Here is an 18,014-nt window from a genome sequence, read left to right on the forward strand (position 1 = left end):
AACGCGCGACCTGTGTTATTGCGCTTGTCGCTATGACAACTGCGATCAAAGAGTTATGAACTTTTAGTAGACTATAGGCTCATGGAGTAGTGGGTTAGTGTGTCTGAAAATTTGAGAGCTTCGTTTTGATTTGCAAAGCTTAAGACAATGTCTGTCGTCACCAAACAAGTGATTGCGGCTATAACGTTGATAGTGTTAATGTCAAGGATCGGGCAAACGAAATATATTGAAGGAGAACTGAATAGTGCAGAGGTAAGGTGGTGCGACGCGAAATGCTCATAACATTTTATTGGCTACTGCACTAACATCATTTGTCAAATTCCTTTTTTTAAATTCTAGGACTGGGCTTTTATAGCACGATTTTGCTTCCTGTCTGAGGAGGGTCGCTTTCAATACACAATTACTTACGACAGAGTATGATAACTTGAGTGACGACACTATCACTCGTTACAAAGATATTCCAGTAATTTTTTAATTGTTCCTAATTTATGCAGGTATTTGCCGTGCAAAACTTGCTCCTTTATTATGATACCGACACACAGTGGCCGGCTGTGTATAAGACAAATAAGGTATATAATTTAAATGCTCTTAAAATTGAAGAAACGGGAACACGTGCCTTTTTATGTCTTTGAAGACTTGTCGCGAGAAAGAAGCTGTGATGGCCGCAGGACAGAACCAAGTAATTTCGCTGTCAGCAAAGACTCCTTTCCTTTCTGGCTGTTCTGAGGAAGACGATGTAATTACATGCGTCAACGACAGACGATTCCGCTCCGCCCGAGAGAGATGGTGGTTTTTGGCGATTAGCAATTGCAATACTACAAAGGTGTGCTTCTAAAAATACCTGTAGCATTGCAAAATTTTGCATTTTTAGTAATCGTATTAAGAACTTTTGGTCATATTTCCATAAAATTATTTTCGTATGGATTTAAGAAAAAAGGAAATAAATTAATAACAGAGTGAACACCAAAAATGATATATTTTCTGTATATGCAACCAGCGCGTTATCTCGACTGTGCTGGTTGTATAAATATGCCTTATTGCAGGGAAGTTTGACCAGCTAAAAAACGTTTAAGTTTTATAAATTAATTTCAGGGCCTAAATCTTCAGTACAAATTCCATATGACGAATGGACCACCTGAAGATTACTGGAGGCACCATTTTTCTGCCGATGAATTTTGTATGCCTGATTTTTAATACATTAAAATTAATAATATCTTTTTTTTCTTCTGTTAGACATCCTGCCACTTCTGATCACCTTTCTTTTCATTTACGTGGTCCTTCTCTTCGCCGTATTGATTTTCGCTGGTTAGTATTCCTTTGAATTATTCCAATCTGATGTTTTGTCACATGGCAGCTATTATGATGTATTCTTTGTTTCCAGTTGAACTACGCTCGCGGCAGCTTTTGCACACCACATACCGGCAATTTATAGTGTCTGTCATGTTACAAACATTAGGCATTGGGACACAGGGCTTCTCATATGCCAGGTATGCTGGTGACGGAATCGGAAGCCCACTTCTCAAAGACATAGGTGCTGATTTTCTATATATATATGAAAAAAAACTCAAATTTTTTACAATGACAATAACTTATTAAGGACGATTACTGGAAGCTGCCAGCGAAAATATTTTTTTACTCATGCTCATGCTGCTGGCTCAGGGCTACACTGTCACAAAAGGCAGACTAAAACTCAGCGCTGCGGTGCGTCTGACAATCTTCATGTGCCTTTATTCCGCCGGGCAAATCGCTCTATTCGCCTGGGAAAATCAGGTATGGTAATAGCTGTAATTTTGATTTGCATCAACCAATCGTTGGATATTAATGAAACAGCTATTTGACCCTGGGGAGGTGCTGTATCTTTACGAGTCACCAGTTGGACACGGACTAGCGAGTCTGCGCTTAATTGCCTGGGCTCGAGCGCTCCTTTCCACGGCCCAAACTCTGGCCAAAGGTGCCGGATCGAAGGTGCGATTTTACAAGCGCTTCGCAACACTCGCCGCTTTGTGGTGAGTTGACATTGCCCTCGCAATAGCGGGTTATAAAAGCTATAATCATTTTCGGGTAAACAAGGTTCATCTCCGGGCCCATACTAGTGCTCGTTTCCAGCTTATGGGTGGATAAATGGGTGCGGGAAACGGTGTGGTGCGGTGCCTCGCACACGATCGCTTTGGCAGGCCACATCGCGTTTTGTGTAAGTCGTTTAACATCCAGCATGATCAGGCTGACTTGACAAATTAAATTACATAGGTACTCACAAGGCCGTCAAGAGCAAACGCGAATTTCCCCTATCACGTTCGCACGTCGCAAGTAAGTTCCGATTCGAGTTTTTAAACAACAGACTTTTTAATCGACTTTTTAAGGTCGGAGTGATGACCCCAACAATGAGAGAAACTGAGGACGAAGAAAACACGTTCAACCAACACGCTTACGCGCCGTCAAGTGCTGTGATTGAGCAGGCTTTGGGACAGATGGGGAGGAAAACGAGTCCGCACCAGCAGAACGGTGACTGGGCCAGCCACGTTCCAGTTGGCTTGTTCACTGTCAGCCAGCAGGTGAATAACAACGCAACCTCAATGACCCCAGCTGCGGCTGAAGTGACCACACCAGGAGTGAGCACAGAATCTGACAATAGTTTGAGCCCAGACCACGAGCAACGGCGGATAGCCACGCAGGATGGTGTGCAAAAATTTTGACGCCGTTATAAGTACAAATAAATAATATGAGATTATGTTAAATTACAAGTTTCTCTAGCTATATTTACGCTCCGAATTTGCGGCAAGGTCAACTTCTACTGTTGATTTAAGATTAAGAAGCGGGCTTCGGCAGCCTTGCGTGATTCCTTTAAAAATATCTAATCAGATAATTATCTAAATTACACATTGCCGTGCTGTTCACGCGCGGGTTAGTCTGAAAACTGCGTTTTAAGCCAAATTTGATAGGACAAAAAAGAGCAGGTTTTTTTTGGAAAAATTAAAATAAATATTGAAATAACATTAGAATATAATATAGTTTATTCAACTTGAGCTGCATGCTTTACTTTCAGTCTTTTAATCTAGGTACATTTAATTTTCTTTACAAGACACCATCATTTAGCACCTTATAATAATACTGTAGAACTGTACAATAATTATTTTCATAATTTAACGCTGTTTATATAATAATAGTCTTCAGGCTATGCTCAACAATACTGAAGTAAAAATCACAAAATTATGGAAGATGAAGCAAGCAAGGAATGTAGAGGTTTTGGACAGCTTAAATGCTAATCGAGTTGGGAACACTCTTCGGGTCAAGCCAGTCATGCTTGAAGTCCCTTTGACGGTTGACTTGCTCAGTCTGAGAGGAATGCTTGTGCAGGTCAAAACGAAATCTATTGACAGTAAATATATGTTTCAGTAACAAGCGGTAGAAAAATTGAAGTTGATTACGTTAATATAACTAAATAGGAAGCTAATTCAAATAAAATCTTAGCATTATGGAAAAATTAAGACCCCTTTTAGATAGCTTTAAATGTACTCACTCATCAGCAATAATCACCGCCTCTGGGTCATACAAGTATTGAACTTCAAAGTCTCCCAAGCTCTGGGTCCCCTTTCTGCTGAGCAAGCTTGTGATGACCTGATAGAACAAAAAGCCAGTTGTAGAAAGTCTAAGGCGCACTGGTTATGAAATGGGTACCATAATATATAGAGTTGTTTCCTTGTCTGGCAAGTACTCCAAGAGTTTTTCGTCACCAAAGTCCTCCTGATAATACAAATAAATGAACATGAGTTTTAATGCGGATTTGAAAAAGAGATAAACAAACCTTTGACTGTGGCGGCATTTTTTCAAGGACTCCTGGGTAGTTAGGTACAAAACCGTATGCATCATACTGCTGAAACGATCCAGCGTGGCCCATGCTGCATGCGGAAATCATTGCAGTACAGATGTGCACCAGCTGCTCCAAGTTCTCAAGTTTTTCTGGCACGCCATGAACGCCGCAGCCTCCTTCCTCCAGAGGAGTTGCCATTTCTTTGCACCAGTTTTGCACTTCCTCGTCATTCAAAAGCTTTTCTGGGCTTTCTGCAAGTTTTAAATTAATTTTTATAATTCTGGAAGATTTGGATAAAACTTCAGGGAGCTTACTGTAATATAAGTTGACAATTTTTGTCACATATTTCTTGATTATTTTGAACAGCGGCAAAGCGTCATCCCTGTATGGATAGTATGGCAGAATTTCTGGATCAAGAACACCTCTTGACCCTATCTCGGCTTCCACATCTCCATTTAGCAGAAGATCCCACTGTTGGAACCTAGATTTAAACTGTCAATACAAATGATTTTACTTTGGCAAAACACTTTTACCCCTTGGCAATGAGTTCAAACATTCCTTCCCGCCGTACCGTCATGCCAACATCGATCCACCCTCCTGGAGACAACAATTTCTCTAGTCCACGCCTATGACAAAATTGGAAATGTATCTTTGTTTTAATTACGTCACACTAGCTTACGCATTAATGGCAAGAAGGTACAGAAAATGCGGCGCCAATAGTCGGAAAATGGGGTGCGAAGGAGACAAGTTTCGATGCGCAGAAATACTCATCGTCTCCATCAATAAATGAGTTGTTCCTGAAGAAAAGTAAATAAATAAAGCTATAAAAATTCAACGCAGACGTCAACTTACCTAGGTGTGTGTAAGATTGGTGGTGTTGTGCGTCTGCCATGTTGTAAAACATCTTTGCCAGAAGCCAGGTGTTGGCTGGGTCGCTGGGCAGAAAGACGGGATTAGATGGCGACGGTTCTTGGAAAAGTTGAATTGCGATGGGGAGCAAGTCATCAGATTTGTTCAGGTAAAAGAGTGCAATCGGTGACACCATCTGTGCAAATAAGATAAGTTTTACTGCAGATCCTAGATAAAGTTGAGTGTGAACCCACCTTCTCTAATTTGCACGAGACGCCATCCAAAAACTCCAAATCAATGATGAAAATTTTGTTTGTGCTCAAAGCTGCTTCCAAACTAATGCCTTCCAAAAACGGTTCCACCATTTCTGCTGTTACAGCCAGCCTGAAATTAGGAATAAATTTTAATACACCCACACCCACTCATGACGAGTTATATACTTTGCTGGTATTTCTTTGCAAAGGGTGATTAGAACTGGGTTTACACCTTGCACTCTTTGAAGACCAAACCATTTATCATCCCTCCAGAATTCTGCGCACTAAAATTTAAACATTAAAGAGCGTGAATGACTTAAAATCAAACCCCTTACAGCTGGCTTGGGGAGAGAATGATCTGGGTGATAAATACTGTAGACATCATCAAATATTTTCCACTTCTGTGTTGTGAACTCTAAATAAAGTTTCCTGAACAGCAGCTTTCCCTTTTCTATGATGATATCAGACTGAAAGATTTGTAATTGTAGCGTGATCAAAGAACAATTTATGATTTATAGATCTACCTTTGCACCAGACGAAAATTCTTCATCGCTGGGCAGGTCTTTCACCTGCTTAGGTCCATTTGGAATTGTTTCTTTGAACTCGTACAATTTTCTTTTCTCCCTGAGCTCCTCTTGCCGCAGATCCAATTGAGCATCATCACATGGCAAGCACGCATCATACTGGTATAAACTGTAATCGACTCCTCTTTTTATCCACCTTTGCACTGGATACACATAAGAGAATTTTCTCTTGGTATCCTCAACCTAAGAGCCAAATTGAAAGAAATTATAACAAAGTTGCATCATCTGTAGCTTCAACTGAATACAGGAATTTAAAGCAATAAATTATAAAATAAAAATACTGGACAGATTTAATGGGGCAAATAATAGTGTTATTGAGACTTTCAACAGTAAAATTAGTGCTTACCACAATTTTGTCCAGAAACCAGTGATCGTCAATTAGTGTAGATTGCCTTTTCACCTGGATGTAGGCAATTTCATCAGGCTGTTCCAGCTTGCCAGCACTGATTGAATAAGAATGGGTTTCTCCGCGCTCATGATCATTTCTGAAGAATTTGTCCAACCGGTTCCACTCGGTTTTTGCGCCTGTTTCATCCACAAGTCTAAGGAGAACCGTTGAGTCGGTCCCTGCGCAATTTTCGATTTCAATGTCAAATCAAAAGTTGGTTTACAATTTAAGAGATTTTGCTACTAGCTTTAAAAAAGAACCGCACCACTATTTGCAAGAACATCAGAAAAGTATGTAGCTTGTTAGAAAATATTCAACTTTTTTGCAATAAATAAAGATTGGCAAAAAGAAGCCTAAAAATAAAATGATGCAATGAGTTAATTGAAATTTTGTAGAAACAATTATTAGGATTATTTTGCGCTGGCTCTCTAGCCACTAGCTCTTATCATGATTAACATAAAATAAATGAGCTGATCCTTACCTGCCCGAGCCTTATCTCCCGTTGTAACGTGCACCTTGAAACGGGGCATCTCAAAAAGCGAACTAAACAATGGCATCATTCCACCAGAAGCAGCATCCGTTTGATCGTCAGGTTCAGAGCCTAGCTCGACGGCCACTACAGCATTCCGCAGCATCTCCTCCGTATTTGTAGTTTCCCCTTCCATTCTTAAACGCGGCCTCGTCTCTGAGCTGCACTTCTGAGAGACTTGTTGGTTGGATCCTGTTTTTTATAATTATTATTTTAGAGCGTGGTTTATCTTCAGCTTATTTAAAATGGGACGAGTCGGCAAACCAAAGGAAACTCGATCACTTTTTTTGTCACAAGGGCCAAAATCATGCGCACAACTTCCTCAATCGGTGCCTGCACTGCACTCAACCGCGCGCCGCTATCTTGTTCGCCCAACTCGTGTGATAAAGATAGACTGTATTGCACTCTCACTGACAAGCAGGCGACACTTTAAAATGCGTGAATCAGACACGATAATGGGCAGTGCAAATTAGAATTTGTTTAAGGCGAGGAGAGCGGTTTACAGCAGGCAGTAGATAATCTGCTTGCTCACCTCTCTAGTGCAGCGGGGAACCAAAAATATACGCAGTGGGCTGACAATGAGCCCGTTATGTCATTTCGGCACTCCTTCCCGTCTTGGCACTTGTGCAGAGGTTAATAGGCATGACATTTTAATTCCAGTGAACGAGTGACGCTGCACTAACTGCAGACAGGAGGAAATATTCGTCAGACAGGGAATAGGCCTTCGAAATTGTTGTTTAGAATGTGTGTATTTTTGGATACACACGCAAAACACGACTTCTCAATTTAGTGCTCACGTAATAACGGATGGATGGGTCAGAACGGATGCGAGTGAAATGCTTTCAAGTAAAATCACCTTCTGTGAAAGGGAATTGCCCACATTAATCACCTGCTTGTGGACAGAATGAGTATGGCTTATGCAGGTAGCGGCGCGCGTTTCACGTCTCAAGGCTAGTTCGGTCAAATTGACAAACATTAGGAGCAGCAATTCTTTTGCACTTACGTGTGCTTATATTTTTCTGAGATTTATGGGATACTGATTTTAAATGAGCAAAAAGAGAATTAAAATCACGACAGAAAATGATAGGTGAAACAGAAGCAATTCATTGTTTTTATTACCATTATTTGCTCTTATTCTTAATCAAAGACAATGCTCCTGTGTTTCCAGAGCAGAGGACAAGTCAAAGCCTTATTGGACTAGCTACACTTTGTATCATAATTTATATTTATATTTAATCAGAAAACATGTTAGATTTATGCCATGATTATCATAACTGAATGTAGGATAATTAGTGTAACTTGTAATTATGCATATCTGAATACGTGATCAAGAATAATCGCCGACCTTGATTAAAACTAATACGTTGAACTACTTGAAACGCATAACCGGCCAGCCCACGATTCAAACCCATTGAATAAAAACTTCGAACGACACTGGATAGCCTTGAGTAAGATACCTGCCTCCGCTGATCATTAAATGAGAATATTTATATGTGAGTTCAAAATGCACAGAGTTATAAGTTTCAAGTAGAAGACAGGATTCACGTGTTTGCAACAATATAAACCAGTTAATTGGCACGAAAGTCCCAGCGACTTTTTCTCAATGAACGTGACTCACGTGCGATCTTTGCAAATTGAGCGCGGAATGACGTAGTTGGATGGGAAACACCAGACTAGCAGAAGAGAGAGTGGCCGGAGGGCACGTCAGAAGGCTTTGACCGGCTCTCAGGCCATAGTCGGGATGGTGCATCGACGTCATTAAATAACAAGATGGACAGAAATAAATCTCCCGAGGTTACCCTGACGTAAACGACTATAAAAATAAACCCAGGTGGAATTTTCTCAAAATATTGACGTCATTGTATTTTCTTTAAAGTCACAACACCTTTTTCAACACGACGCACCAGTTGCCCTGATCGTAGTAGCTCCGCTCCACAGATGCGTTATTTAGTCTGTTGCAAAGCAGCTCCAGCTCACCCTCCTCGAACATGTGATAGTAGCGGAAATATACTTCCTCGCTCTCTCTACTATCCAACCCAGAGTTTTTTAAACCTGGAACAAAAAAGTATGGATTGCTCAAATAAAATTTTGCCTTGGAACCCTATGAAGCGAAGAATATGTAGGAGCGTAAATACTTCTAATGATTTCCCACAAAAGAGCAGAGAGGATTAACAACGGTGTTTCATGCAACACTATTGAATCTTAACAAGAAAATGGTATTTTTTAACATTAATTAAATTAATTATTAATTCTTCTTTAGCACTCATGGATTCAAACGTATGTTTCCTTATCTAATCTAGCAGCATCAAGAAGGGTTTAAATGCAATGAAATGCATGAGGTACATGTAACGCGTGCAAGCCCAATTTAAACGTAAAGCAACTCACAATCAGTGGCAATAAATTTGATATAGCCTCTGCAGTCCGTATTTAGTTTTACAGGGTATAAATTACTTTTAGACTTACGAGAAGTTTAGAAGTTTTTTTGTTTTAATAATTTCTGAATGGAAAAGTAAAATTAAAGTATATTTTAAAACACTTTCTTATTCTTGCCTCAGCAAGTGCGTGGTGGAAGTACCTCAGACAAACTAAAAAAACATTCAAGCAAAAATTCAAATTATATACTTGCGAGTGCAATTAATTAAAACCTATTGAAAACCGATAGACAACGATTTTAAAACCTACTTTCAGATTTGAGGAGCTTGCAAACTTAATGTCAAATTATTACCAAAAGCTTATATTAAAAATGGTAACCTCCATTGAAAACATCTCAATGACAAGATCGCTGTTTTGTTTTTCCATGGCCAATTCTGTTTAGTGCTACTAAAATGTTTTGATTATCTCTCATTTGAATCCCAATTAAAAAGGGTTATATTTTGGGCGAAATAAATTACTATTGGCTGTCACTATATAGGTATAACAGTTTACTTACGCAAGACACTGATATTTTCGCGTGCTATCATATTATGTTGTGCGTAAAAGGAATTGAAAATAGAGGCTATCTCAAATTAGACGTGTTGTCAAGTGTCAACTTTTGTTGGCTTCCTCCAGCGTTATGCGAAGATGGTTGAACGTAATTTAAATCCCTGGATTGTCTTTAGTTCTTTTGTGACAGTCAATATAAAAAGGAAATAGGAAATAGATGAAATTCTGGAATGAGCCCTACCTTTTTGCTTCAGCTTCCACGGCACAAGAAGATCTGAGTGACAGAATTGGGTTCTGTTTGTGTGAACAGGGAGGGAGAAGGGGCTGATTGGCGCAGGCTTCTCCTCTGACGGCTTGTTGTTGCACTGCTTCAAATAGCTCGACTTCTGCTGGTCCCTCTCTTGATTTTTTGCCCAAACATAAATTAGTGCCTCTCCTCCAGGCGCCAACACCCTCACCATCTCCGAAATCGCTTTCAAGCGGCGATCCTAGTAATCAAACACAATTACTGAATTAAAAAGCACGCTCTAACTTTACGGGGACGCAGACCTCAGTGGAGAGATGATGGATTACGGCAATTGAAATGCAGCAATCCACGCTGTTGTCCTTGAACGGTAATGCGAGGCAGTTGCTGAGGAAGGTCTCAAATTCTCTCTCCCGGCAGATTTTCAACAAATGTTGGCTCATATCACATCCAACCTAATTGACATGTTTCACCACAAAATTTATTCAGTATAGGATTACACATAACATACTCAGAGGGTTAGTATTTTTTGTGGTGACACACGTACATAATAATACCATGAAAAAATCAAATCATTCCACTCTAAAAATAGGATTTTTCGTACCTAGCTGCTCTCACCCCAAATTTTGTAGAACTTTAATTAGTAAATAATAATAATTTCTTTCCAAACCTCCTTCCTTTTAATTGTAATAGATTTAAAAATTGAAATTTTACGTGAGAATTATAAGTCCCAAAGCAGGAATAAGCATGGTACAAAACCAAACGCAATAAAATGTGGATTCATTCACCAACTTGTTCTTGTTTACTATAAGATTTTGCCCTGGATTAAGGGAAACCTACCTGGAAACTTTGTTTGTTGAGACCTAGGTATTTCCCATTGCCGCAACCTACATCCAGAATGACCGAGCCTGGAACTTGCTTGTTCACAAACGACAACACATTTGGCCAGGGTTTGTGACGAGTTTCGCTGAAGTGGCCCGCAATTTCTTCATAAACCTAAACATATTAAGGCAATCATTGCAATTGTGTTAAGATAGTGGCGAGCAAAAAGTAAAAAAGCCTTTATTTTTCTATCTGCTCATAATGATGTGCGGCTTACCTGGTGGACGTGTAAATTCTCCAATTTTGACGCTGTTTCGTTACAGTTATTACTTATGTTTTCTCTAGATAGCACATCATTTTCTTTTTGGGAATCGCAGAACTGAGAAAAAGTGCAAGTGCAAGCTCTTCTTAAGAGACGTCTAAAGGTGAATGATGTTCGCCTCTTTCTCTGAACCAAACTGAGCTTTCCATCTGGGCAATTGACCACATCTGACTTGCGAGGGTTGATTCCATGTGTCCACGCATATCTTTGAAACAAATCAATAGTTTGGATTAGTCTTCGAGTATTCGTAGTTTTGAATTTCAATTTACCGTGATTCACCAGACATGACAAGTAGAGATCTCCTAGGCAAAAGTACAGGTACTACAACACCACTCTTTCTGAACTCCATCACCACATCTGATTCGAGACTAAGAGAAAGAATTGGGTCCTCAAAGGCGCTGTGGGTGTCGATGTGAGGTGGAATACCTACAATTTAAATTTGCAATGGACACAGAAGCGATTAAGGCACAATAAATGCAACTATATTAAATAACAAATGTGTAAGTAGTTGAATTCCCGAATAAAATATTTGTGGTTTTCTTTTATGAACAATCTTGCAAAGAAATAATCATCAAAAGAAACTAACATAATTTCAAATTCATTTATATATTACTTGTGAAGTTAACCTTGAAAAATATTTTCTTGGGTTTATTGCATTATTAGCACTTTTTTTGAAAAACAATTTTTTAAGAAATTCGTAAAATTTGGTAAAGTTTTGTATAAATATAAAATTAGAAACTAGAGAAAAGGAAGTGGTAATCACCTTGCCCTGGTTCATATTGGTTGACAGTGAGTTGGTCTGGAACCCAGGCAGTTATTTCTCGCTGAACCACCCGATCAAACACAGGAGAACACACTGAAGGGATTTTAGCATCAAGGGGTTTCTCTGGATTCACATTGTTGGATCCATACTCAAACTGGTAGCCAAAATGCCGCACTTGCCTGTGCTTTAATGACTGACCTGTTTTGAGAAATTTATTTAAGCCTGTATTAAAGTATTTCACCAAAATTGTGGGTACCCTGCTCAGGTGTTGCTGAAGTCCAGTCAACTGATTTTAGTAAAGCGATTTCTTCCTCTGGAGAAACAAAATTTTCCAACAAAATCAGACCGGCAGGTAGGGAGGCTTCCGAGTGCAATGCAAATTCTGGAACTTTATTGAAAAATTAGATTTTAAGAAAGTGTTTCATGTCTGAGCTTACTGTTTTTAACAAACACAACAAAGAAGTCACAGTGCATGTCCTCGTTTAAAGCCTTCAACACAGACATTGCAAAACCAGCGTTAACGCAGGTGAGAAAAGTCACTGAGGTGTTTTCCACAAAGTGAATATCTTTTAGGGCTGCGACGTGCGTTTCATCGAGTGCTTCCATAATTATTTCCCTTGATAATCCAGTCGTGAGACCAGCATTACAAATTGCCAGAAACTGAAAAAATGTGAGATAAAAATATAGAGAAGACATTTTTTTCCTTCATCCCAATATACAAACCTCTGTATCCGTTTCGGATATTTCAACATTATGAGCCTCTTTCAGAATATTTGAGTATTTCCTGAGCTTCCGAGATATTTTGGATTTATATGCGCCCTTGCAGTTCATCGTCACCCCAGTTTTAGCAGCCTCTTCTAAAAATTTGTGATAATTAGGAAGGGTGTAATAGAAGAAGAGTGAACGGCCAAAAACAGGCAAAATTGTCAAAGTTATACAGTGTATTTATCAATATAAATATGTATTGCCAGGTATGTATCTAATAAGAAAAATTAAATTTACTGTCAATAAACCCAATAAACAAGCAAACAGAACCAATTAATTTATCTATGTAAACATCATGACATTTGAAAGCTTACTTCAATTAAGATTTTAGCTTCAAGTGTTGAATGTATCTGTTTTCGTTCTTCCTCTCTTTTGTTGCTTGGTCACTTTTCACATAAACATCAAACTTCTGTATCTACTTCACGTGTTGTGTTGATTACCAAGGCACAGCTGACAGCATTGAAATTCAGAATTTTAGCTGACGATGAATCAGACACCACCTGGCGGGTGATCTAGAAATCAAGTTAGCCGTGCAATTTTTTGCTTTTCTCCTTTTCGTGATCTATCAAAAGGTGGTCCTTTATATTTGTCTGTGACATTTTCTGACTATTTTGTATCCTTGGTATACATACTTTTTGCTCTGTGTTCTGAGCAGTTCTGAGTGAGCTATTGCGAGAGAAAAAATGGAGATATTAATAACAGTAAGGGAAGAGCAGGGGAAAATCTTTTACCATCAGACAGCGTGTACAAGTGGTGTTAAAAATATCAATTTAATACAAAGATTGCCAAATAATTAGGGGTTTACCCTGTGTAATTAAACTAATACTTGGGGATATTAACTTCTCGCCTGCATCAAAGGAATCACCGTCAAATGTGGCTCAGGGTCACCAGACTTAGTCTCATTATCACTTCAGAAGAAAAACTCTGCACTTAATCTCAGAAGCAGAGGCAGCGGAAAACATTTTGTAGGACATTAGCGCGCAGCCTTTGCTGCTCACTTCCCATTATCTTACTTAATTCCCAGCTAAAAACTCAAGATGCCTTTTTAGCCTTTTTATAAACATATTTGTTGAGATTGCTCAAAATAGGTTTTCGTTGTTTCCCGTAAAAACAGGTCGAGTAAAAATATCAGTAACAATTAAGTCTTCATAATTCAACTAAAAAACCAAACTGAAAAACAAAATATTAATTGAATATTGGAAATATAATTGGAAAGCTCGACAGCCCGTAGCGAGCATTTTCAAAGAACCACCAGCCATGATGCCCAGCAGGTTCGACCAAGTGAGTATGACGAGAGAATATTATGTACCAAAAGTTCCTCCGGGGAAGTTGCTCTTCACTTATTCTTCAACTCATTGTTAGTTGTAGAATAAATCATGAATAGTTTAAATATCACACTGGGAGTCAAAAGGATCTTACTTTAACTCAAAAATTTAATTATAATCAAAGATTAAATTATTGTAATGCTATTTTTTATGTAGGTACGTCAGAAGTTACTAAAACGGGAGTTACAGTTTTCTAAAACCACTGAAGCAAACTCAAAATGCAAGTGAGTTAATGAAATTAAGATGCTTAACATTATAAAAAAAGAATGAACATTGAGAAAATGGTATATACGATATTTTTTCCAGGCATTATTTGCGATGTTTACCTCGGTACATAATAATGTGTCACTTACTTGTATTCGCACCTTTCCCTGCTCTGCATCAAGATGAAAAAAGCTATGCGTGTATACGTTTTGACTCTACTATTCATACATCAATATCAGGTAAATTATGCTTTAGGGAGTCCCGTCCCGAGACAACCTCAACACGGGGCGGGACTCGCACAAGTAGAGGTCTGCGCGAGCCGCGCAAGCCAGCCGGGTACAACTTTAAAAACTGCGACTAATATTGCAAAAATGCCGTTTTGAAGGTTTCAATGTACTGATTACTTTCCGTTTGTCAACGTGGTATGGTGGCTTAATTAATGGTTGAAACCTTGTAATAGTGATCGCACTTTAGTGCTCTCTTCCCCATAAATTAATTATTAAAATCTATCATCAAATATTTAAGAATAAAAAATCTTAAGGTTTTTTTTTGAAAATGATTTTGAACATAATAAAATGTATTCAAATGTTGTCCCATGAAAATTTCATAGAGATGAATTTTTCTCAAGAAATTCCATACTCAACTTCGAAAAAATAGAATTTTTCAAATTCCGGGGTTTTTTGAAACTCGAAATCTCGGGTTTTAAACATTAGAATAGCAAAAACTAACCATACCATTGAACTCGGTTCAATTTCCTCTGACCAGCTGAAGGGATTAGGTGTGCTTAACATCCACCCCTAAGTTTCTATACTTCAAACTCCTCGAAAAGTAAAACATTTTATGCCTCTGGATTTTTATATTAATTCGCAATTAAAATATTTTTCTGTTTTCAGGAAGGGGAGTTAATTTCGAAAAGTTTTTGTGTAAAATATTTTTAATCCACAGATGAAGCTTGCTAAAAATTGTACTGTCAAAATTGGAGCAATGTTGTTGAAAAGGGAATGGGATATAAGTACCCCCTAAACACTTTAGCTGATTAGCGGAGATTGAGACGAGTCTAACGGTTGGTAGTTATTGCAAATCTGAGGGTTAGAACCCAAGATTTGGAGGTGCTAATAACCCAAAAAAAGTCGAAAAATGCGATGTTTTTCATTTTTGTAGTGGAATTTCATCAAAACTAATTATAAATCGTCTAAAATTTTCAGCCTGCTTTGTGGCTGCGGCGAAAATTCTTCTTATTATTTTTAATTGACAAAAAAAAACGAAAATATTTTGGTTTATTGAAACCTGTCCATTAATTTTCCGGTTAAAGTATTTCTGGTTCCGTGTGAAAAACTGACAAAAGACCGGATTCCGGTTCCCTTTCTCGAGATACGATCTTTTTGACTGATATAGAAAGTACAAATATGCTAATTAATTCGTGAAACCTAATAACCCTCTTAAAAAATAAATTTTGGTAAAAATTGATAGAAAAATTCAATTCAGAAACGTGATTTATTTGAGAGACCAGAGCCGCGCCGTGAGCCAGCAGCCACCTATTTAAGGCGAGCCGCCGCAGCCACCAGATTTAGGCGGCTAAGCCAGTTTAGCCAGCAGCCGACAAAAATTGGGCGGCTCAGACCTCTACCCACAAGCTCGTTTGCAAGCATGCAGTTAGCTCAATTTGCTTTCTTTCCTTACAATTAGCTGCAAGACTTTCTTCGTCAATCGACACGAGCGTCGATCCGTGCGACGATTTCTACCAGTTTGCATGCGGAGGATGGATCGAAAAACACCCTGTTCCCGACGGTGCCTCGCACGTGGACCAGTTTCAACTCCTCAAAGATCAAAGCATGAATCAAATCAGAGGTTTTTAAACTCATATATTGACCGATATTTTATTACCTGACACGCATTTCGATTTATGTAGAAATGCTCGAGGCTGACAACTCATATTTGACGGCGATTCCTTTGGTGCAGGCGAGAAGTTTGTACCGAAGCTGCTTGGATGAAGGTATCTCATCTGCGCGACTTTAACTCTAAGACAATATTTGAATTTATTTATCTTAATATGAACAATAATAATGAATATTCAAACATAATTTTTCATTTCAACCAAATAATTAAATTAAAAATACTAATACCGCAATAACAGAGAATGACCACCTCAGATAATGTTTGATTATTTTCCTTAGAAAAAATAGAAAAGAAGGGTGTGAAGCCTATTCTGGAAGTTTTACGCTCTCTAGGGCTACCGCAAGTGCCAACGTTGAAGAAACGAGAAAGATTTTCGTGGCAAAGGGCTTTAATCAACGCAGAAAAAATGCTGGGCGATAGCATTTTCTTCTCATTAGACGTCATCCAGCATCCATTAAACAACTCCATACACGTCTTGCAGGTCTGAATATAGATCCCGTTTTTAAAATATAAATCCACCAATTATTGGTATAAATAAAACCGTTCTCGTGTTATCCTGGAAAATGGGGATTAAATAAATGATATAAATCACTGAAGGAATTAGAATATCTAATTTTTAACTTGGTTCCTAATTTAATCCTTTTATCATGAGCGGTAAATATAAACTTAAGAAATATTGTGGCGATGTTGCTAATAAGTGAAACCGATTTTGTTTGTATCCCACATTGTAATTAAAAATGGACAAATAATACGATATTATGTCTCGATTTACATGTATCTAAATTTTGGTAGTCGGCAACTGTGGCACCTCTTCACAGAATAATCAAACAGGATTAATTCATCTTCATCCAGTAAAATTTACTCAAACACGCGTCATTTAATTTGAAATTTGAAAAAAGAAGACTGTTTTGAGCGATTTTTCTTCTTCTACGAATTTTTTGTTGATTTTGCAGGTACATAAAGGGAGCTATGAGGAGTTTCCAGAGCCCAAATGTCAGGGAGATAGAGATACTGTAGAAGCTTTTATTGCTAATTACATCAACATGTTCATCAAACACGTAATTTTTTCAATTTTGCTAGTTTACAAGTCCAAATTAATTCTATTCTCGGCTTGAAATTCGTAGGTTCCAGGCGCCACTGTGGACGCGAAACGAATGGCAAGCGATATATACACGTTTCACTCGGAACTGAAAAACATGACGACAAATGCGGGGCATTACCAGGAAATGACCCTGAGGGAATTTCAGGAGATCACCGACTCGCATATCAGCAAAAACTCTACCAATAGGGTAAATTGACCATTTATTTAATAAAGTTTATTCTCATCTCTCAACTTTTTCTAACTCAATCAGTTTAACTGGTCTGTGTACTTCAAACAAGTTCTTGATGGCGACGAAAACACCAGCCTTAAGGTAAAAGAAAAGGACAGGTGGATTATAGTTAGAGATCAGCAATATTTCGAGCGGTGGTCGCGACTGCTTCAAACCAGCAGACCTGAATTGATCGGTGAGAGATATTTTGCACATCGGCCTTACTTGGAAATAGTTGAAAATAATAGTACTTTTACTTATTAATTACTTACGCTGAGGGTGAATGAAAATAATTTTTGGCCCAATATTTAAAATTCAGAGATGTGCATCTGGTGGAGAGTGTTTTCATCCCTTGCCCCTTACACAACAAGAGAATTCCAAATGAGGCAGCAAAAACTCTGGCAGAAGGTCGGTGGCACCCGCATAATTACTCCAAGGTGGAAGGTTTGCGTGGAAATGGTCAACAAAGCGTACGGATATATCGTTAACTTTGAATACGCTAAAATTCACCTCGATAAAGAGCTGAGAGAACAGGTGAAAAAGAAATAATTTTTCAAAAATTGTAATTAATTGGCACATGAATTGAGTTTATAGCGTTTTGCTTTAAAAACGTTATCTTACGATCGTAAGTAACTGACAGAAAAAATTATTTTTTTGTTTATAACAACACATTCCTTTTTTGTGTGGAATCTTATAATTTCTTTCACATAAATTCGGCAATACCCATGCTCCAAAAGTCGATAAATAGACCAATAATTATAATTCCACTTTCAGGCATTATGGATGTTTAGTGTAATTAAAAAATACGTTAAACGTTATGGCACGGAATTGAATTGGATAGACGCAGAGACCAAGAAACTGGGACTAAAGAAAATCGAATCACTAAGAGCCAATGTGGTTAACCACGATGAGCCGCTGTTCCCCAGCAAACTAGAGCAATTTTACTCCTTGGTAGGGCTGTGATAATCAAACGATGATAGACTATTTTATTCTGTTCTTCCAATAATCATTACGGTACTCTCAAAAGGA

The 18,014-nt window shown here is 38.3% G+C and overlaps 4 protein-coding genes and 1 long non-coding RNA gene across 6 annotated transcripts in view; 3 read left to right on the forward strand and 2 right to left on the reverse strand.

The window, feature by feature from the left end:
* Positions 1-3: 3 nt before the first annotated feature.
* Positions 4-2,729, forward strand: LOC135941827 (transmembrane protein 145-like). Its single transcript, XM_065487566.1, has 12 exons — positions 4-252; positions 340-414; positions 495-569; positions 635-823; positions 1,093-1,177; positions 1,234-1,305; positions 1,382-1,531; positions 1,598-1,770; positions 1,831-2,006; positions 2,071-2,191; positions 2,248-2,307; positions 2,361-2,729. The coding sequence occupies exons 1-12, from the start codon at positions 148-150 to the stop codon at positions 2,691-2,693; spliced, it is 1,614 nt and encodes a 537-aa protein (XP_065343638.1). The 5' UTR covers positions 4-147; the 3' UTR covers positions 2,694-2,729.
* Positions 2,730-2,988: 259 nt separating this feature from the next.
* LOC135942589 (polyunsaturated fatty acid 5-lipoxygenase-like) lies at positions 2,989-8,435 on the reverse strand. 2 transcript variants are annotated; one of them, XM_065488774.1, is made up of 15 exons: positions 8,298-8,435; positions 6,365-6,604; positions 5,842-6,062; positions 5,436-5,678; positions 5,247-5,378; positions 5,098-5,195; positions 4,912-5,041; positions 4,661-4,853; positions 4,488-4,605; positions 4,342-4,434; positions 4,123-4,289; positions 3,803-4,059; positions 3,676-3,741; positions 3,518-3,615; positions 2,989-3,367 (listed from the first exon to the last, which is right to left on the reverse strand). In XM_065488774.1, exons 2-15 carry the CDS (start codon positions 6,546-6,548, stop codon positions 3,253-3,255), a joined length of 2,115 nt encoding a protein of 704 aa, XP_065344846.1. In that variant the 5' UTR covers positions 6,549-6,604; positions 8,298-8,435; the 3' UTR covers positions 2,989-3,252. The 2 variants fall into 2 exon arrangements, with proteins under 2 accessions (XP_065344846.1, XP_065344847.1); XM_065488775.1 differs by lacking the exon at positions 8,298-8,435 and adding an exon at positions 6,945-7,155.
* LOC135942590 (alkylated DNA repair protein alkB homolog 8) lies at positions 8,250-12,687 on the reverse strand. The gene is made up of 11 exons (XM_065488777.1): positions 12,565-12,687; positions 12,209-12,342; positions 11,923-12,145; positions 11,742-11,873; positions 11,486-11,683; positions 10,992-11,148; positions 10,678-10,927; positions 10,419-10,574; positions 9,884-10,033; positions 9,576-9,822; positions 8,250-8,464 (listed from the first exon to the last, which is right to left on the reverse strand). Exons 2-11 carry the CDS (start codon positions 12,314-12,316, stop codon positions 8,289-8,291), a joined length of 1,797 nt encoding a protein of 598 aa, XP_065344849.1. The 5' UTR covers positions 12,317-12,342; positions 12,565-12,687; the 3' UTR covers positions 8,250-8,288.
* A 690-nt stretch (positions 12,688-13,377) lies between these two features.
* Positions 13,378-14,018, forward strand: LOC135942212 (uncharacterized). Its single transcript, XR_010575061.1, has 3 exons — positions 13,378-13,531; positions 13,732-13,799; positions 13,882-14,018. It is a non-coding gene; the product is annotated as an uncharacterized LOC135942212 (long non-coding RNA).
* A 1,300-nt stretch (positions 14,019-15,318) lies between these two features.
* The window catches only part of LOC135943387 (neprilysin-4-like), a 7,113-nt gene continuing 4,417 nt past the window's right edge, over positions 15,319-18,014 (forward strand). The window contains exons 1-8 of the mRNA XM_065489888.1: positions 15,319-15,627; positions 15,689-15,772; positions 15,954-16,156; positions 16,629-16,733; positions 16,800-16,964; positions 17,028-17,181; positions 17,305-17,519; positions 17,760-17,936. Of these exons, the coding sequence (XP_065345960.1) occupies positions 15,612-15,627; positions 15,689-15,772; positions 15,954-16,156; positions 16,629-16,733; positions 16,800-16,964; positions 17,028-17,181; positions 17,305-17,519; positions 17,760-17,936 (1,119 nt within the window). The 5' untranslated portion in view covers positions 15,319-15,611. The remainder of the gene's footprint in view (positions 15,628-15,688; positions 15,773-15,953; positions 16,157-16,628; positions 16,734-16,799; positions 16,965-17,027; positions 17,182-17,304; positions 17,520-17,759; positions 17,937-18,014) is intronic.

The sequence above is a fragment of the Cloeon dipterum genome, chromosome 4, assembly GCF_949628265.1.
Source record: "Cloeon dipterum chromosome 4, ieCloDipt1.1, whole genome shotgun sequence".
Classification (NCBI taxonomy): domain Eukaryota; kingdom Metazoa; phylum Arthropoda; class Insecta; order Ephemeroptera; family Baetidae; genus Cloeon; species Cloeon dipterum.